The sequence below is a fragment of the Antechinus flavipes genome, chromosome 6 (assembly GCF_016432865.1).
Source record: "Antechinus flavipes isolate AdamAnt ecotype Samford, QLD, Australia chromosome 6, AdamAnt_v2, whole genome shotgun sequence".
Classification (NCBI taxonomy): domain Eukaryota; kingdom Metazoa; phylum Chordata; class Mammalia; order Dasyuromorphia; family Dasyuridae; genus Antechinus; species Antechinus flavipes.
In genome coordinates this window covers 81,067,656-81,088,767 of record NC_067403.1, presented here as the reverse complement: position 1 = coordinate 81,088,767, position 21,112 = coordinate 81,067,656, and the positions used below count along the sequence as shown (strand labels likewise).

General features: G+C 41.1%; 1 protein-coding gene across 1 annotated transcript; it reads left to right on the top strand.

Annotated features, from left to right (window-relative positions):
- The first annotated feature begins 7,411 nt into the window (after nucleotides 1-7,411).
- SFRP2 (secreted frizzled related protein 2) lies at nucleotides 7,412-18,579 on the top strand. The gene is made up of 3 exons (XM_051965128.1): nucleotides 7,412-8,469; nucleotides 11,319-11,399; nucleotides 17,077-18,579. Exons 1-3 carry the CDS (start codon nucleotides 7,968-7,970, stop codon nucleotides 17,379-17,381), a joined length of 888 nt encoding a protein of 295 aa, XP_051821088.1. The 5' UTR covers nucleotides 7,412-7,967; the 3' UTR covers nucleotides 17,382-18,579.
- The last annotated feature ends 2,533 nt before the right edge of the window (nucleotides 18,580-21,112 follow it).

Here is a 21,112-nt window from a genome sequence, read left to right as displayed (position 1 = left end):
TCTTAAACAACCTAGGTCAAAAAGAAATAACATTTACATTAGGAAAGGAGCAAAAGAGAAAGAGCAAGTTGCACATGAAAGCTCCAAATAACAATCAAATAACCAAGCAGGTGTCTGAAATTCAGAAGTACAGTATTGTTTGGCCCTTTCCATATTCCACAATAGTCAAAATTTAGGAAATATAACAAGGCAGGGCAGAGGGTCTCCTTTGTTACATGTCCCACCACACTCAGCCCAAATTCATTTATGTGGCTGCACCCATCCCTGTAAAAAGGCACTAGATGATATCAGCTACTGTAGTACTGGAAATCACCAGCCTTGGCAAATCTGCACAGTTCTCTACTCAGCCCAAAAAAGAGTGAGCAAAACTCATCAGTATATATCAGTTCACAGAAAAGGCTGTGAAACTGCTACTTGCAGGAATCTGAAAAGAAATGCATGGCCTCCAAATGCTAGACTTAGTTCTCACTTCTCAAACAAAGGTGGATAAGTTAAGCAGAAATTTATTGTTTATCTATTCACATGACTTTCAAGGAAATCCTTGTCATTTGGTTTCAAGAAACCTTTCTTTCTCAGGAACTGCTCTCACCTAGCTGTTAGTAGTGATGATAAAGTGTGAGTTGATGAGATTTAACAGCTTCCAAGAGTTTTTGCATTTCCCTGAGAGACTTAGGGTCAGAAAGATATCATGATGGCTCCTGTCTCCTTCCCAGGGTCATTGGGTAGGGTAGGGAAAGACAAGAAGGCAAAAACAGCCAAGCTTCAGGGAACCTATAGTTTCACTGGAACCAGGAATGGCAAGTCTGAAAATGGTCCATGAAAATGGATGATCTTGAATCCTATGTGCTTAGAACAGGAGCCAACGGCATCTCAGTATGGGGTGCCCTGTAATACTCCCCATAAGCCTTTCTGCACACAAGCCCATGTCTACTTCTGGCCTCCATAATGCATCCCAGTCTACCTCTATACTTACATATGCCTAGAACCAAAGGATTTAGCTGTTATAGAAAAACAAGCCATGAGATTGTTTTTGGGGGATAAGACAGTATTCTGTAGGGCTGTCTTTTCAATTCAACAAGAATTAAGCACCAACTATGTATAAGGCATGAAAGGTAGTCTGTGGGTTTAGTCAACACACATTTAAGGGTTTATTAGGTGGCAAGTATTGCATTAAGCTTCCCAACAAACAAAGGCAAAAATACAGTCATTGAGGAAGGAAACACATAAACAACTATTGTACATTTAAGATATATATGGTTTAAGTGGAAGCCATTTGGAAACTCTTTGTCCTGAACCTTACCTAAATCAGATAGTCCATTGCATTTCCTTCCATCTCAGAAGGAAGGTAATGGAAGAAGGGGGCTAAAAGGCTTTCTGCATGAAGGTAAGATTTGAGCTGAATCTTGAAGGAAAATGAAGAGATAAAAGTGAGAAAAGAGCATTGCAAAGATAATTGTACAAATATGTTTACATATACTGGAAACTAAGATATATTTTAATATGTATAACATATATTGGATTACTTGCTATCTAGGGAAGGAGGTTGGGGGAAGGAGGGGAAAATTGGGAACACAAGGCTGTGCAAGGATCAATATTGAAAAATTATCCATGCATATGTTTTGAAAATAAAAAGCTTCAATAATAAAAAAGAGGAAAAAAAGAAAAGAGCATTGCAAGCATGGGGGCAATCAGTAGACAGGAGATAAATCTGGCCTTGGAATCAGAAAGAACTAGATCCAAGTCATTAGTCTATAGCATTGTTTGAGTCCAGATTGAATGTAAATAGCAATCATTTCTGCTTTGACCAGAAGGATCTTCCCCTCTCAGATTCATTGATTTAGTTTTTCTTACTAAGTGAAAGAGGAGATTCTTTGCCTCAATTATTACCTAGCCTTAATCACTGAATGTGTGCAGCCTCAGTCAAACTGAGACCTGTTGAAGACCTTACCTTCAAAAGGCCAAGGTCTCCCAGGGCCATCCAGTGCCATCTCCAGTCATCTCGATGTATATCTTGCCACTGGACCCAGATGGCTCAGGAGGAGAAAGTGAGGCAGGTGACCTTGCCCAACCCTCCCTCATTCAAATCCAATTCTGCTGCATGTCATGGCATCCTCTCCCTGATATCACCGTCCTCTTTGAAAACGAAGGACAAACAACAAAAACAACATGACCCCATATGGCTCAACCTCTTCCCATGGCATCTTCCACATTACTGAGAAGAGACCTCCAGGACCTAAATCCTTTCCTCTTTCAAACATTTCTCTTCCTGCATCATTTCATAAGTGAGTGCTCCTGCCTCTGTCTGTTTCTATCATTCTTGCACATATCATTCTTGCAAAAACTTAATTAGGAGAGGGACGTAGAAGTGGGGATGATAGGGTTCATGTCACATGATTGCAACTGAATCATTCACTCTTATGCCTAGAGCTGAGATTTCCTCTCTTCTCCCCCCATGCAATCAGGAATGAGTCTGCCTAACATACTGAGAATAGATCAGGACTGTCTTGTCTTCAGAGAAGGCTGTGATGCTAAAGCTAGCCAGGTCTTCTTAGCTCACTTCAACTCCGCTCATCCAACCAGAGCAGATGCATTCTCAGGAGAGGAATCACAAGTCCCCCTTCCTTCACACACTGAAAACTGTAGAGGTAGCAAAAACCAAAACAGGAACCTTGTTTCAGATGCACCCCACCCCCACCCCTTTCCAGTACCAAGACTGAGCAAGATCTCTAGACATAATCTTGGCACCTTCCTCCAAAGAAGTAAATTGTTTGGAGGAAGGGGTGGGATATGGATAGGTTTATTTTTCTCTTTTAAACTGTCCTAGGTCCTGACTACCAGAAGAAAAATCCATCTATCTACGTAGCTTTATCTAACTATATTTCAAGCTGCTTCTTCTGCACATACACGGGGACTAACACACCTCTCAGTACCTGACTGACTTCCAGAAACAATCCTCACAACACCAAAATGGAGGGGGCAGGGATTGGAGAACTGGATCTCTTTAAAATAAGTGTCCCCTAAGTAATCTGGACCCAGCTAAGTTAGAAAGAATGAGGAGTTCCTAGACCCCAGTCCTCCAATATTATATTGAGAGAGAAAGAGGAGAGAGAGAAAGAGAGAGACAGAGAGAGACAGAGAGAGACAGAGAGAGAGAGAGAGAGAGAGAGAGAGAGAGAGAGAGAGAGAGAGATGAATGGATGGATATGATAGATGAGAGAAAGAGAAGAGAAGAGAGACAAAGACAGACAGAGACAGAGACAGAGAGGGAAAGAGATTAAATCTTTCGGTTCTCTTATCTATTTAAAGATAGCTCTCACAAGGCGCCTTTAAATGAGACATTGAGAAAGGACTGGAGTTGAAAATTTGCTTTGATGTAATCCACAGCAAGCCACGGTAATTGTCCGCTCGTGTGATGGGTCACTTAGAAGCCTCTGACCGGACGTGCGATTACTGTAACTCGTTTATCCCAAAGAAGAGTTAGCCGCTTTATCAGCACCGGAAGAAAGAGGCCCAGAACTAACCGCCTCCCTCCTTTGCAAGCTTCTCAAGACATCCAGCCCATCTCTAGGGACCGCCTGTAATATGGCTTTGTATATTCCCTTTTTCTATCCGATCCCGCTGATCCACTAGAACTGGGAGATCGTGTGTGCCAGCGCCCGTGACTCCCAATGTGGGGGAGGGTGGGAGAAGGAAAAGACAGGGCGCAGCCCTGAAAATCCACCCGTGTGCCTCAATCCTTGGAGACAAAAAGGAGTTCGCGCGCCTCCCGGTGGCCACTCGGAGCTGGAGCGGTGGGTGCAGATGAGACTTTGCGCACCGGGGGCCCGAGCCATAAGACAGTGACTTTGGGAACAAGGACGGAAAGAGGTAGTTCGAAAAAGCGAGGTGTAGTGGAAAAAAGGGAGACAGGGAAGTTATCTCCATTTCAGTCCCGATGTTTTCTGGTGTCTGGAGTTGAAACTACAGCCTAAAACAAACGAGTCTCGAATTGACCCCATGTGAGAACTGGGAAAGGAGCTTGTCTGAGTTAGTCTGCAGGTAGTTTGTTCCCAGGTCACAGACCTTTAGCTCGGACTCCAAGTCCACAGCCGGCTTCGCTGAGGTGTGATCGGTCAAGTGCAACTAAGGAGAGGCGGAGGGGCTGTGGAAATCTGGCACATCGCGTCCAGTTCTTCTCACTCCCTCCCTAGTCCTTAAATCCTCCCCTGGGAGCCCGGACAAGGCATGCAGTCTGGAGATGTGGATTTCTATTTTCTTGGACAGACCTGTTTCTGAGGAATTTGTGTTGTTTTAAGGGAAGGGACGTTTGTTTTCCCTTCTCAGCCAAATGTATGCAAAGCCACAAGAAGCCAAAGTACTGATTCCGTAAGAGAAAGCAAATCGCCTTCTGCCTCCCAATGTTCTCTTATTATTATGCCAAAAGGTGCAGGTCGATTTTTAAAGATTAAAAAAAAGCTCAAGGTCCTTGACCTGACCCATTTCTTTCTGCCCAGTAGTTTAGTAAAAGGATGAAGCTTTGTATAGTCTGAGGAAGATTTGGGAGAGAAATCAGGCTTTGTCTCGTTTTTCCCCCACTTTCCCCCTCCCCAACTCCTCATTTTACATTCAGTAATAAGTATAGGAGAGTCTTGGGAGAAACCCCGTGAGCCTTTGGAAAGGCTCCCTGGGAAACCGTGGAGCCTTTCAAGACAATTCCTGGAAATGATTATAGTTAGGAGGGAAGCAGATGACTACCCACAAACCTCTTGAAGATTTGGGCTGGTGTCAGAAAGGTAACAACAATAATCATCATCATCAACAAGCATTTATTAAACTCAGGCACTGTTTTAGGAGCTAGAGGAAGAGACAAATATAAACAGCCCCTGCCTTCAAATAGTGTACATTCTTTTGGGAAAAACAAATGTATAAGAAAAGTTTTAAATCTGTATACAAAGTAAATGCAAGTTAACTGGAGGGAAGCTGACATTTTTAACTAGGGTGGGGAAGGGGAACCAGAAAAGGGGAGAAGGGGAAAACTGAAGTCACATTTGGGCTTATCTTGTCCTGTTAGTTTTTTTTCAGCACTGAGCAGTAACCAAATCGATTTTCAAAGAAGCTAGGGATTCTAAAGTCTGGAAATGATAAGAAGTGCATTGAAGACATGGATAGCATCAATGGCACAGAGATGGGAGAAACAAATCCTGTGTGAGGAGCCACAAGTAGACTTAATGGATTGTACCCTTGAAGGAAAGCAATGTGCCTGTAAGTCTGGAAAAGAAGGTTGGCATCTGAATGTGAAGAGCTTCAAATGTTAGAGGTCTTTGTATAGTATCTTAGAAGCAACAGGGAGATACTGAAATATTTCAGGCAAAGTGGGGGCATGGTCAAGCCTGTGTTTTATGAAGATCTCTTTGGGGATCTTTGGTGTGGCAGGTGGATTGAAGAGGAGAGAGAACAACTGGGGCTACTGCATTAGTCCAGGTGAGAATCCATGGGGATCTCAATCAAAATGGTGGTCATTTAAGTGTAGAGCCTAATCTATAGCTCTTTACAATTTAAAGAGGGCTTTTGTAAACAACATAGAATAATACTTCAGTCCAGAAGGAATCTTAAGAATTGTCTACTTTACAGATGAGAAAAGTGAGTTAAATATAAGTTGCCCAAAGTGGTACAGATAGTAGGTTACAAAATCAAAGATCTTCTGAACCAAGTTCAGTGAGCTTGGCACAAAACCATGCTATGTTTCTATGCATCTCACTTCATCTTCACAAAAAGAACATGAGATAAGCATTTACTTTGACCCTTTTTTCATAGGGAGAAACTGAGTAACAGAAGTGACTTGCCCAGAATTGTAATATGGACTATAACTAGAACCCAGTACTACTGCTGCCAGTTGAAAACTATTGTCATTAAAAGAGAATTAAAAGTTAGCTTCATAGTTAATCACTATGTTTTAAGTGACTTCAAGTTAAACTGTTTTTTTTTAAATTAAGTACATAATATGTTCAGAAGTCAGCCTCACATAGTAGTATATAAAAAAGATGGCCTTAGATACAAGGGTTCAAATCCTTCCTCTAACATAGATTAGTTGTGGGACCATGGACAAGTTAATTTGCTGCTCAAACCTCCCAGACAACTCCATAAGGCTCTAAATTTCAGAAGCACTGACAATCTCCGCTGATGTAGGGAGTTTTCACACCAGGAGAGCCCACTGCAATGAAGTCACAGAAAAAATCATCAAAGCAATGATGATTATAGGAGGTCTTTTTCCACCTGGAGCTTATCTTCTATTTGCTCAGTGGAGCACCCCCACAGTCCAAAAAGTGTTGCTCGATTAAATTAACCAAATGTTTTCAAGGACACTCCAATTTTAGACTGATACTCAGTGTCACACCTGATCTCACTGGCTCTCCCAACTTCCGAGGGCATCTCAATTTTAAGAATGAGTATACATCTGACGCTCAGTGACCTCTTTCTTTGGTTATCCAGTTAATTAGAGGAGGGGAAATCTTGAGCAAGAAATCACTTTTAAAGAGGTAGTGCAATTGTGTCGTTGGGAGTGGAAAGGAATACCTAGGCTATCCAGAAAATGATCTCCCTTTCGGTTGGTCTGTGGAGATTTTGTCCAGACCTGTAGAGTTATCTTGTGGAGTAGGTGGAATCAATCTAATGTTCTTGGCACAAAATCATAATGATGATAACAATGGGCATTCCGTTCGCCCAGATAGTCAGCTTCTGAACTTCATCTCAAAGGATCTGCGTTCAAATCCTTGCTTTGCCACTTCCTGTGTGACTGCCGGCAAGTCAAATCTCTAAAATTTAGGAGTTGGACCAGATGATGTCCCAGATATCTTTCCGAACTCAATCTGTGACCATATATCCTAATCAAGATAACGGCAAAGGTTTTTCTTACGCTTCCTCCAGTTAGGAGATGGGAGGGTAAAGGGCAGATTAACACTTTGCCTGGATCTGCCTGCAGAGCTCTAGACTTTAGAGAACCATACAAAGAACTGCAGCATCCTCCCGGGTTGGCTGGGTCGCGCTAGACTAAGCCGTGCCCGGGAGTCAGGAGTCTGAGCAAAACTGGACAAAGCGGCACCTCTCCTCGCCTCCAGCCCCTCTCCGTCTGAGGGTGATGGGAGCTGCTTAGATCCTCCCAAACCAATGCGCGATTCCCTGAAAAAAAAATCCCTTCTTGTCACTCAAGTTTGACGGGAGACAGACGTTCGCCCTTTGCTAGAAGGGAGGGGGGAGGGCAGAAACTGATTGAGCCTCGGTGACCCCAGCGGTGGCGGGGCCACTAACCTAGTAAAAAGCTCCCGGGGAGGCCGGCGGCCTCCGCGCCCTCTATCCGCCGCCTGGGAACACCGAGGTCCGCAGCGCGCGCTCTCAATCTCCCGGCTCTTTGTTCGGGGGGCTTGCTCTCAAAGTGGGGTTTGTTTGAAACAATTATGGAACTAGCGCTGGGAAGTACTTTGTAAGATTGGGGCGAAGAGGTGGGTGGGGTGGGGTGAGGGGCGTTAAAAATTTCCAGCCAGGGGAAGAGGGGGTAAAGAAAGCCCCCATCATCACCCTCCCCACTCCCAAGAAAAGCAGCCCGAGAAGTAGTGACCAATCCTCCTCGGATTACCATCGAAAGGCTCCTCCCTTTCTCCCCTCCCCACCTCGATTTGCATAAAAAAGCCAGGAAAGCTTGTTTTGCCCCTAGCACCCGATCCGGCTGCCGCCCCCGGTTTCGAGCCCCGAGTGGATCCCCTCGCTGAATGAGGTCTAGGGAGGCCCCCAGAGCGCCCCTCGCTGTCTCTTCCTCGGCGCCCCTTCCCATCCTCGTGCTCCTCCTCCCCCCCGCCACTGCTTAGTTTCTTGACTCTGACCAGCGGCGCGGAGAGCTCCGGTCGAGGGGGCGGGGGAAGAGTGGGCTTGCCTTGGAGGTCGCGGTTGCTTTATCCCCCCTTGCTAGATCCCTTTCTGAGGTCGAGTTGCCCAAGATGCCTCAGGGGCCCGGCTCTCTACTCCTGCTCTTCCTCGCCTCCCACTGCTGCCTGGGCTCCGCGCGTGGGCTTTTCCTCTTCGGGCAGCCCGATTTCTCCTACAAGAGGAGCAATTGCAAGCCCATCCCCGCCAACCTGCAGCTGTGCCACGGCATCGAGTACCAGAACATGCGGCTGCCCAACCTCCTGGGCCACGAGACCATGAAGGAGGTGCTGGAACAGGCGGGAGCCTGGATTCCGCTCGTCATGAAGCAGTGTCATCCGGACACCAAAAAGTTCCTTTGCTCGCTCTTCGCCCCGGTCTGCCTCGACGACCTGGACGAGACCATTCAACCGTGCCATTCGCTGTGCGTGCAGGTGAAAGACCGCTGCGCCCCGGTCATGTCCGCCTTCGGCTTTCCCTGGCCCGACATGCTGGAATGCGACCGCTTCCCCCAGGACAACGACCTCTGCATTCCCCTGGCCAGCAGCGACCACCTCTTGCTGGCCACTGAGGAAGGTAAGAGCCCCGCCCCCCGCAATTGTCCCCCTTCGGTTGCGAAGGCGGCACAAGTCACGCCGCAAGCTCCTAGACCTCGGCGCCTTCCTCACCTTCTCCTCCTGCGGAGTCGGCTCGGAAGAGGAGTCAGGCTGCTCTGCTGGACCCGGGCCAACGCTTCCCACCACCACGTAACCCAGTTGGGTACCAGATCAGGCTGAGACGCTCTGGTTCTCCCATCTCTGATTAGAGATGACCCTGTGGTTTTTCCCTAGCCGTGCAGCGTAAAGTAAGGGATCTATGGTGTTATTCCCTTACCCCCACTTTTAAGAATGGAAAAGAGGAAGGAGGGAGGGAGGGAAGGAAGGAAGGAAGGAAGGAAGGAAGGAAGGAAGGAAGGAAGGAAGGAAGGAAGGAAGGAAGGAAGGAAGGAAGGAAGGAAGGAAGGAAGGAAGGAAGGACAGGGAGGAAAGTGAGGAAGGAAGGACAGGGAGGACAGGGAGGAAAGTGAGGAAGGAAGGACAGGGAGGAAGGAGAGGAAAGAAGGAAGGAATCCACAGGTGTTTGCTGTCAGTGCAATATTGCTATTGCTTATAATGCCAGTCCCCATTTCAAAATCTGTAGAAGTATTCAACTAGATTTAACCTTAACGGGAGGTTATTTTGGTTTTGCTTTGGTTTTTGTTTTTTGTCCATTTCAAATTTATATCATGGAAATCAAGTCAGAAATTACTCTCTGGAGGAAGCTCAAAAAAAAGGGCATATTAGACGGCCATTGCATCCAAGTTAATTTTTGTACAAAAGAGCAGTTGGAAGAAGGAGAAGAAAATGCCTGGGTACAGGGTGGTTAAAGAAGAAATATGTGAAGAGGGTACAAAGGAGTCTCCAGGGAATAATCTTTCTCCCACTATCTGCTTTTATCTGAGGGCTGGTTTTAATTAACTGGGGAAAATCATGCAAAAGAGAGTTTCCCAAGTTTTTAAAAACAGGGGGGGGGGGGGGGGGGGGAGAGGAAAGTTCCTGTACAGAAACCATCAAAGCAATGAAAACCTCATGGGCTCTTGATATTTTTCCCAAAAGGAAAAACTATACAATGTGCCTAAACTGATTTGGGTTCCTCTTGGGATGGCAAGGGGACTCCCTAATCCTTTTCAGGGCATTCAGCAGGATCTCCTTTTCAATCTCTAATTGCTTTCTCCAGCCATCATTAGTTAAAGAAAATGCAAAGTTGCTTAGCAGTCTTTCCTGGCATGCATTGGGAGTTTGCAATCATCTTATTGGTTAGATTTCTAATTTACTGCAAATGTTTGGCATTTTTCAAGCATTTGTCCAACATATACCATAGACCAACCAATGCAGGTTAGTAACATTTTATATACATTCCTAAAGCTTTAATGGAAATGTTGTGGTTCCTTCTGTTGCTTTTGGTTCGTATTACTTGCACTCTCTCCCCTCCGTGTTCTAGCTGTCCATTGCTCCACAGAACTCCACTGCTCATTTTTTGCTTTCCAAAAATGAAGTTTACATGCTTAGATATTTTCTTTTTGCCATGTATATAGCTAACATAATAAAGAATCATAAGCAATTTCTGCCTCCTAGGACCCACAAAAAGCTTCCTAAAGAAAGTTCCAGTATGACAGTCATCCAATTCAATTTACATTTTAGAGTCACTAAATAAATACAATTTTAAATGGTAGTGGCTGGAGCCTTTGTTTAAAAAAAAAAAAGAAAGAAAGAAAGAAATCAGTAGCTTAGTTGCCCTAAATGCTATTCTTAGGATAGAAAGTTCCAGTTCCTCTCCTAGAACAGATAAGACAGTGGATATGATCTTGACACCCCCACAAAAGTGTCCTATACACAAGAGATTGACTACAAAGCACACCTGGCTTATCTTTGGATGGAGTCTAATTAGTAGCTTTTTGAGTTAAAGTTAATGGGAAGAAAAAAGAAGTCTATTCCAGATCACTCTTAGATACATAGGAAATAAATCCAAGCTAAAGATGGGAACCCGGCTGACTACATTTGCAAAGTAATACAGAATGGGTTCCAGTATGCTAATGTAATTAAGTACAATCCTTCCACAAAATCCTAGGTATTCATGAATCAAGTATAATCTCCATAACGGAAATAGTACTTCCATGCAGAAATTGTTCAAATATTGACCCTATATTTCAGTCTTCAAAATATATTGGAATTTTTCACTTGAAACTCAGAACTCTGCTGATCTAGGAGGAAAAATCTAGCTCCACTAGTGTCTTTCCTCTCTCTCTCCAGCAGAAGGGAAGAGATGATTGCAGAGGGAGTCTTGGCTTTTGACAAATTTGTGGTCAGGAAATAAAGCCCAAAGATTCTTTGTTTCATTGTTGCTTCCACTGAGCTGTGGAGGAGAAAACCCTGGTTCTTTGGGTTATGGACTTTCAAGATAAAGGTTTTAAAAGTAGGGATTCATCAAGAGATGGTCTCAGGGACTTTTCATATTAAAAGAACCAGAATCTCCTCTGGTCTATGTTATAGTTAGAACTATGGGTGCCTGTGCACAGATGCCTAAATCTTGCCCTCTAGAGAGACAACTTTTACTTCCTATTCATTAAGCATTCATTGGAACAACCTATTACTGCTGTAGGAATGTAATGGACTAGAAAGGGGTTTTTTAGTCCCCTAGAAACAAATGGTTCCCCTCCCCCTATAAAAAGACAATATTTACCCAGTGAACCTTGGCAACCTTTAAGGAAGGTGTGAGCTGAGGTACTGAAGGAATCATACTTTGCTACAAATCATTGGCTGGAGAAGTTACTCCTTTTAAAGTTACCCAACGCCACCTGCTGTTCCCTTTTAACCAAACCTACTAAACTCTATTTTTCTCTTTTGTAGCTCCAAAGGTGTGTGAAGCCTGCAAAAACAGAAATGATGATGACAATGACATTATGGAAACCCTTTGCAAAAATGACTTTGGTAAGTGGAACCGGGAGTTCCCACCCATTATTTCACACTTTGAAAGTTTTATCAAAGAATAGTACTTTAGTTTTGAAGTTACTAGAACTAGCTATGAAAGATATAGTCAAAAATAAGTTTTCATCAGTCATTTAACAATTACCCCCTATTTCATTCCTATCATTTAAAGAATATTGTATTATATTTTATCTGTGCAAGTGTGGTACATTTTCCATGAAAATAGTCAGATCTTTTATTACCTCTGTATAGATTATCCATTTTGCTTTTTGGTTTTGATTCCCACACTAATTAACTAGTATTTTTTTTTGTTCGCAAGCACTTACCAGGGATATATTCTTCTCTGGCTTGTAATGCCAATTAATATCAAGGTAATGCAAATTAATATCATTATTAGCCCAGATAAAACCGGATCTGATAATGGATTGGAAAGTGATTTGAAGTTTAAATCAAAGTTCTGCCACTCACTACTATTACCTTTGCAACTTTAGGCAAGTTTTTTCATCTTTCCCAGCCTCAGTTTCCTCATCTGTAAAATGAAGAGTTGGGAGGGGGAGCTAGATTGTCACTAAGATCCCTTCCAGTTCTAAAACACTATGACCCTCAGTAAATCTGCTACCCAAAAAAGAACTATCATTCACTCCAAAGCCAAATAATTTATTTTGGATTCTCTACTAGGGCCCCCACCTTCTCCCATCTCCTACCATGTTGAGAGAAGTAAGAATTATATGGATGGTAAATCTCTTTTTAAAATAACTAAATTCTGTGTTTAATTGTCAGAATGAGTCATATCACAAGGGTTATTATAAATTCTTGTAGAGGAACACAAACATACCTTAAAATCCATATAATTTATCTATGAGAAACTCTCTTATATAGATTATATTAGTGCAATCTGAAGTAATAAATGTTTTTTTTAAATATAAAGTTTAAAAGTTTAGTCTAGGAACATTCAATAGAGGTACCGCTATATCAAGGTCTTGGGAAACAAGCAATAGCTTCCCTCTTGTGTTTTGGTTAGTGTTACTATAAGAGAAAGAGATTTGCAAAGTTGCTCTTAAATTCACATAAGATCATAGCACCCAGAACTAGAAGCAAACAGGATCTAGAATTAAAAACCATCTGGTCCAGCTTTCCTCATTTTACAGATGAAAAAAAGTGAGACCTAAGAAGATTCAATGTGGTGCTCCAACTCCTACTGGTAGGATATATCCACTCATTTAACATTGCCCTCTAGGTGAGAAGGTATAACTGGAAGAGATTGGATAGTATATTCAATCATTACTTATGGATAGATGCATGGATGGACCTCTGAATGGATTGAAAACTTAATTTTGCTTCCTATGAGTTCAGCTTTCTACTGTTCCATTCCAAGGCCAGTTAACCATATGGCTTCAGATCATCCAAGATTTCTCCAACATAATTTTTTAAAAAGTTTATCAAGCATTAATACAATATTGGGAATAAAGCAAGTTAAACAGAAATGGTTTCTGCTCTTTGCCATCTAACAGTACTCCCTTCCTGTTCCTGAGGCTCCTTGAAATAAATAAACCATGTTGGACACATCCAAGATTTATAATTCCTACTACTTAAAAAGTATCCTATATTGATTGAAGAAAACCTTGCTTCTCACTCTTCCCCCTCTGTCTTCACTTCCCACTTTGGGACCAATGGTCACCAGCCACCCCAGAAATCTGATTTCCCATCCAGGAAAATTCCAGTAAAAAGCTGTATAGAAATGTGAGCTTCTAAGCCAAATGTTCTTTCCAAAGCCTCATGCTGAGTGAATCTTCTCCAAGACTAAGTCCCTAAATTAAAGTGGGCTGGCAAGAAACACAGACATTCACCTGACATCACTACCATCACCTTTAATCTCAGTAGTACCAATCTAGGTGAAAAGGTAGATGATCAACTATTCTACTTGCTAGAAGAACAATCACTCCACAGATTTGGGTCTGCATTGGTATCCCAGTTGATAGGGAAGGATAACAAGAGGAAGAGGCAGTCATGTCTTACCTGAGTTATGCTCCTGAAATTATTGTGTTACTGCATGTTAATATATCAGATAGTTGATTTTCTATGCTTAAAAATCTAATCATAGTCCTCACTCCCTTGTGTTGAGGTGTGTAAAAACTTAACAGTCAAGCTTCTAAAAGCAGAATGAGCTGTCTTTCCATCATTGGAAACTTTCAACTAAAGCCTGCATCACATTTTGGGAGGCAGTTTTAGAAAATACCGCTATTTGGGTCTTAGGGGACCTTCTACTCTAAAAGATGTGATTTGGTGAAAACAATAAATTCCCAGTCATCTAAACTCCTAAACAGTCATGATTAATACTGAAAAATGGATGATCCAAAACTTACTGGAAGTTCATTAAAATGCTATCTCAGGTTACATGCCCTGATACCTCATTATAAGGGATTAGGGCACTATAATGAGTTTCTTCCAGGAACTAATCTCCCTTTGGACAACATCCAAAGCATACTTTGAGCATGGAATTTTACCCTATAGGAGGTTGCCTTCTATAGGTAGTCTCCAATATATTTCATTTTGGAATGCAGCCACACAGTACCATATATTCTTACCCCCTTTTTGTTCCAGAACGGTGGGATAGAGCTAAAAGGGAAGAGCTTTCAAGTCGCTATGGCTAAGCCACAAAGCAGATTGACAGTTAAATATATAATAAACATAAAATAGCTGTCGTGAGCAAGTTAATGATCTAGAGAAGAGATTCCCCTCCCCCTCTTTAAGTGGTATTACAGAAGAAATTTTTTAAAAGAAAATATAAGATGTTGTATCCTATTCTTTCCCTTTACATTCAAAAAGATACAAATAATATAGATGCCTGAATGTAGAAGGAGAAAAAAAAACACATCCACCCATCTCCTTATACCATTATATTTGTCATAATCCTGGATAAATTCTGATTTGAAATAAAAATATTTTTTAGTTAGTGCTTTGACAATTAATCATGTATGAATACAAACAAATCAACTAAACACTCTGAATCAAAATTTTCCTCATCTGCAAAATGGAGATTGTGATACTTGCCAGCCAAATTTACAGGATTGTTGGGACTTTGGAGGGAGATAATTTACTTAAAATACTACATAAATGCAAGAAATAATGATAGTATAGTATAGTGTGGCAGGAATAAGTTTCCATATTCATCTACCTATAATAGGAATGTAGACCTATTTGCTCTTTTCTCAGTAGAAAGCATAACATTAAGATGAAATATATCTGTGTTGCCCATTTTATTTTGCATTTTACATGGTTCTTTATATTTATAAATAGCTTTTTGATTATTTTACTCCTCCACAGTCATCTTTCTGGTGCACCCATTCAAGTAGATGAGGAGGATGGACTCAGCAGCATCAGAATGTTCCTTTTTTCCCATTTGAGCCAGGGGAGATTTTCCTCTAGCTATGATTTATAACACAGATTTGAGGGGGGGAGAACAATAATAATGGGCCTAAAAGAGAAAGAAATGGAAATGGTAAATTTGCTTCCTTTTAATTTACCCTAGAAAGCATGGGCTCCTTCTCTAATATAGTTGTAAGACATAAATATTTTAAAGGCCTCCCACTTTGGAACCAGAGATTAACTTGAGGCTTTCCCTCCTATGTATTTCATCCCCTCAACTCCATTTTTGGATATGTACAACAGGGAATGATTCTGTCTTCTTATCACATCCTTCATCCATATTGGAATATTTCAAGGGAAGAAAATAACATCCTTTCTTATTTAAAATTTTCTAGATTGTTCTTAATTCCAAGGTCAAAGAGTTGCCTGGAAATCTGGGCAAATTTTAATATCTAAGAGTTAAGAGGTAATATCTAAGACCCAAATCTGTGGAGTGATTGTTCTTCTAGCAATGTCACCTCTTTCAATGTCAATTCTTATTTTTTTTCTTCCCCATTCCTGAATTAGTTCAAGCTTTCGACAAGTGCACATCTTCCCTCTATTACCAACCCCAAAGCAAAGAACAGGGAGATACAGGAAACAGTAGGAAGAGTTGACCAATGCTTCTTCCATTCCCTTTAAATAGTATAACATCTCCACTTTGTTTAGATTGTTTAGCTTTTTCCACGACTTAAGCCTCATAAGTGATGAAGACCCAGTCTTCGTAGTCTGAGTACAGGCAAAAACCCCAGGCAGAAGCTACACAGTCCCAGTGCTAGTCAGTGGAATACTTTCCATGTCTTAGTGATAGAGAGAAGCTAAGTGATCATAGAAGCTCAGAGAGAAAAAAAAAAGTAATTTTTCACAGGCAGGAACTAGGATTGGAGTCCTTGCCCCTAAATTCAATACTTCTCCATTAAACTCTTTCAATATTCAGAGTTTATACAAATTTTTTTGAAGTTAAAAAAAATCCTGCAGTAATTAAAAAGATAAAAACCTCTATTGTTGTTCATGGCAAACCATATAGTTCGATACTCCAAAATGAAATTTCTGGTTGTCTGAGAATCTTCCTATACCCTGACACACAGATTCACCTCCATCGGTTCTAAGAGTAGTAACAAATGCACAATAAATAGTTTGAGCTACTTAATACAGAGAGTAAAATTGAGAAATTTAACTCTTTCTCAAGAGGCAATATAGCATCATGGACTGAGACCCGGACTGGACATCAGAAAACCTGTAGTCTAATACTGGCTCTGCTGTTAACTAGTACCAAGACTGAACCCATATAATCCTCAGTTTCCACATCTGTAAAGAAGAAAATGGCTGAGCCAGGCTAGAGTATCTCTAAGACCTCTTTCAGCTCTAACATTCCTTACTTTCCCTGCTTTCATGGGGTCTTGAACTATAATTACAGCAGATGCGTTTGTAGTTGGAGATTTTTTTGGTCCCTAGGAATCCTGCTCATGACTGTAAAATGTGTCTTTTATAGCAAACCACTTACTTTTTGTCTTAGCAGTCTAATGAGTTTACTTATCCATTTTTGGAAATGGTACATATATGATCTGTAAGTGCCTTGGCTAAGCCAGTGATAGCATATGACGATGAGGTATTCAGAGAAACCCTTTTACAGTTAAACATGTTGTACTCTTAAAAAGAGCCTTGCATGGGTTTTTCCCCCTCCTAGTTACTTTACCAAATCAAATGCAGCTGTGAGATCAATTCCCCTTCCCTGTAATCTGTCCTTTAGAAAACAATGATTGTGTAATACAATTTCCTTACAGGTTTGTCCAAAAACCTCTCCAACGTAATAAATTGAGTTTAAACTTTACAGCCACAGTAAGGATCACATTACACCTAAGAATCAGACATTTCTTTTCATACTTAAGTTTCCAATAGGGGAAGTCAATTGTTGGGCATATACCACATACAATCTACATACAAACACATGCACTCTGGGGGCTTTCTTTTGGAGGTGCTAGAAAACTGAGAGAGAGGTTAATTAAGTCCCAGAGAGAAAGAAAAAAATAAGTGGGGGAGTGGAGAGGAAGGGATGGTTTATTTGAGCTTGGCAAGCTCTTTGAGTTTATAGAAAGAAGCCACTTGCTGCCTGCCCCCCGTCCTGTTGTTCTCTGACAGTTTCATTAGCTTCCATGGAAGCCTGTGGGCCCTCCTTGCTCAGATTGTGTTTCTGCGTACTAATGGAAGGGGGAGAGGATCTCTCTTTCTCTCACACACTCTATCTTACTCAAATCTGCCACTCTTTCCCCCTTAGCCCTGAAGATAAAAGTGAAAGAGATAACTTACATCAATCGAGACACCAAGATCATCTTGGAAACGAAAAGCAAAACGATTTACAAGCTGAACGGAGTGTCCGAACGGGATCTGAAGAAATCCGTGTTGTGGCTCAAAGACAGCCTGCAGTGTACCTGCGAGGAGATGAATGATATCAATGCTCCCTATCTGGTTATGGGACAGAAGCAGGGTGGGGAGCTGGTGATCACCTCCGTGAAGCGGTGGCAGAAAGGGCAGCGAGAGTTTAAACGAATCTCCCGTAGTATCCGCAAGCTGCAGTGCTAATCCCTTCCTGTCTGCCTGGTGCATCCTGGTGGCTCTGCTCCCCGGCCAGGCTGAGCATGTCCAGCCAGGACTCCTTCTTCTCACCTAAGCAGTCTCCACACCCAGCCCTATACTTCCCACTGCCTTTTGCACCTTCTCATCTCAGAATTTCCTGAGTTTTTTTAATTCTTAGGAAGCCTGGGGAATAGAGAGCTATTTTTCACTTATAAGAAAAAGAAAGATAGAAAAATCACCCAAATCTTATGTGTATATATATTAAAATTGTAATAAAATCATGAATATTTTTATGAAATGTTAAAATAGCTTGCTTTAGGCTTGTCTTGGATAGGGGGATATGTGGATCAGGCAAGATGGCGCACGTTTTATAATCTCTGCTACCAGGGAGTCTGAGGCTGGTGGGTCACTTGAGCTCAGGAGTTCTGAGACAGAATAGGACCAAAGCTGTATCCAGTGTCCCAAACAAAGTCTATCAAGGAACCACCAAGAGGTCTGAGAAAGTGAACCAGCCCAGGATGGAAACACAGCAGCTCAGAGTTTTTGTGTTGATCAGTAATGGGATCAGCCCAGTAAGTGTCCACTGTACTTTCAACCTGGGCAAGATAGAGAAACCCGGTCTCTGGGTTGAAAAATAATGTGACTTGGGTCTCATTTTTTCCCTTCCTTACTTGGAACATCGAGTTTTTATTTGTCACTTACCATGCAGTAATTTGCCTGATGCTTCACAGTTCTATATAACCAGTCTCTATTGTGTATAACAAAATAGGTTGAGATAGAGCTGGCTGTTATCTCAACCCTTACTCTTCTTTGCTCTGGCCTGGCACTTGCAAGGTCTGAGCTTTTCAACATTCATCTGTTATTATTCCATCATAGTTGAGAAATTATGGCTCTTATATGTGGCATTTCGTTTCCAGGTACAGGACTTGGATTGATAAAAAGCACATTAACCCATGTTCTTAGCATGTTTCTTTCCAATAAAAGGCAAAACAGATTAACAATATTATAACTGATCTGAATACAATGTTAAACTTTTTTAAAAAATAATTTTACTTAATTTTATAATTAAACCATTTGTAGCCTGCCTGTAATATACGTAGTGGTTTACCTAAAAGAGTTGTAAAATATTGCTTTAACCAATACTGTAAATATTTCAGATAAACACTATATTCTTGTATATAAACTTTATACCATGTTTTATCCAGTGATTGTCTTCTTCTTTGTCCTGATATGTCTTTTATTAGGAGGGACTGGAGAGAGAGAGCAGAGTAGAGTTTAACTATCCAACCTGTCAGTTGTTTAAAAATATCTGTCTCTCTTATTGTTCCACTGTCGATATGTTAGGTCACATACTTTGCACATTTTAGGGTGGGATTGTCCTTAAGGTGCCTATCCTCAGATAGAAGGCTAGAAGGAATAGCAAATAGTCATGAGTCTATAGGTGCCTTAATGCAATCTGTAGAACCATAGATTTAGAATAACCTTAACAAATCTAGGATCTGCAATTTTTTTATATTTTGATTACCTGTGTTCCAATAAAATTGATTGCCTTTGCAATCCTATGCATTGTATTTAGTACATTTAAGTGTTTTTCTGAGAAAGGTTCTATAGCCTTCTCTGATGTGTCCAGGACAACAAAAATATGGTCTTAAAAATTCAAAATTTAGGGTTAAAATGGACATCAGGGATCATCTAGTACATTCCCCTCCGTACACAGATGAGGAGGCTGAGACCCAAAAAGGCTAAGGGACTTAGTTTAATCCATCCTCCATTCTGCTGCCAAAATATATTTCTAAAACATACTACAAAACTACCACCATCACACTGCCCTCAATAAATAGCACTGGTCCCCTATATGCTCCAATATGAAATATAAAGTCCTTTTCATGATGTTTAAAGATCTTTACAACCTGTTCCCTCCCTACCTTTCTAGTCTTCCTACATTTGACCCTCCTTCAGGTCCTGCCAAAAAGTCCTGCTTAAAGTTCCTTGAACACAAATCTCAATCTCCTTTGTGCCTTTCCCTCTATCTAGAATGCCCATCCTTCCAACCTCCAACTTTAAGACTCATTTCAAATGTTTGTCCTTTGTGCTGGAAGAAGACCAAAGACATCATGGGATGACATCTTGACTCATTCCTAAATTGAATTGAAGTGAGATAGAATTGCACAAAATCATCAGCATTACTCTCTTCCAGAGTTATTGAAGTCTATTCCCACTGTTTTGATAACGTAGAAGTCAAGATGATTGGTGATGGTCCAGATGTAGTGGATGCCATTGATACCTTTGATGTCTGACCAAGCTCTTAAGTGCTCCACAGTATCTGCTGCAGTCCTGACAGAGTTGGACACAAATGAAGCAACTCAACAACGTGGACTCTAAGGGTCAAGTCTATGGTTACTGTTTTCTGTAGAGTATTGAAGTGTCAGGATAGATGGCAAGATTCCAAATAGAACTTGATTTTTGAGTGGATTATTTGTTGGATAAATTGAAGGGAAACTTATTGGTTAGTTGAGAAAGAATGGGAGAAATAGCTATCCAAGACTTCATATGCATTATGGATCCATAAAATCTATCACCATGGACCTGGTGATGGCACTTCTGCTCAAAAGTCTTCAGTGACCTTTTATTATCAACAAAACAATGTTTAGACTCCTTTACCTGGCATTCAAAGCTTTCTGCAGTCTGGCTCCATCATTCCTTATCATTTAATATAACAGTTCCCTTTAACCAATTCTAAGTTCCAACTAGATCACAACTTTTCTTTTTCCTTTCAACATACTCTAAGTTTTCCCATCTCCAAGCCTTTGCTTAGAGAATTCCATGTATTGGAATGTTCTCCCTAATCTTCTTTTCTGGGTGAACTTCCATTCCTCTGCCACCTACTCCATGAAACAAATCTTTTCTGATTCCTCTACAAATAATAGATTCCCCCCTTCCCCGGGTCTTACATAGCATTTGGTGTCAACTTTTTATTCAATAATATGAATTATAGTGCCTTAAATAATTTTTATTACAGCTTTGGAACACAAAGGAATCGTAGAGGTTATTAAATCCAAATCTTTCATTTAAAGATTTAGACATTGAGATTCAAGGGATTTAAGTGGCTTGCCCCCAACTAGTAATGGGCAGAAGCAAGATTTAAGGGTAGGTCATTTTACTCCAATGTCCTTTTCCACTCCACCAAACTATCTCCTACTTATCTTTGTTTGGGTTATTCTAAGAGAGGCTGTGTCTAATATTTTTCTCCTTTTCAAGGAGTAACACAGTGCTGTGTACACTAGGAGTTTAATAAGTGATTGTCCAATTGAAAAGAAATGTACAAATAGATAACTTCAAAGAAAACTTCATTGTGCTGTAAAGTCATTTCCAAAAGACATGGCACCTTGAAGGAATTCCTGTAAGATCTTCAGGTCAGCTTTTTCAACTAAAAGACTAATCCAATCATTCAATATCCAGTTTATTTTTCTAGGCCTTTTGATACTAAGTTAGGAAGCCAGGCCCCCACCCCATTAACAATGCCAATGAAAATTTTCCTCTTCCATAGACACAGCAAGACTTTGTTTACTGTAAAAATTAAGCATGCATAAGTAATTTTATACCGAGATATTAAATTTAAAGAACAATCCTAATTGAACAACACGCCCTGCACAAAATTTCCATTTATAACTATTGAGTTGCTTGGAATAATTTAAATCCCTCCCAGTGAAGAGGTGAAATAAGCAACAAACAACCAA

What these genes read in the sequence shown, in the direction of transcription:
- SFRP2 (XM_051965128.1), top strand. Translation starts at nt 7,968, where the DNA reads ATGCCTCAGGGGCCCGGCTCTCTACTCCTGCTCTTCCTCGCCTCCCAC. An exon ending in CTTGCTGGCCACTGAGGAAG is followed by an intron (nt 8,470 to 11,318) that starts GTAAGAGCCCCG and finishes TCTCTTTTGTAG; the next exon opens with CTCCAAAGGTGTGTGAAGCC. An exon ending in CCTTTGCAAAAATGACTTTG is followed by an intron (nt 11,400 to 17,076) that starts GTAAGTGGAACC and finishes TTTCCCCCTTAG; the next exon opens with CCCTGAAGATAAAAGTGAAA.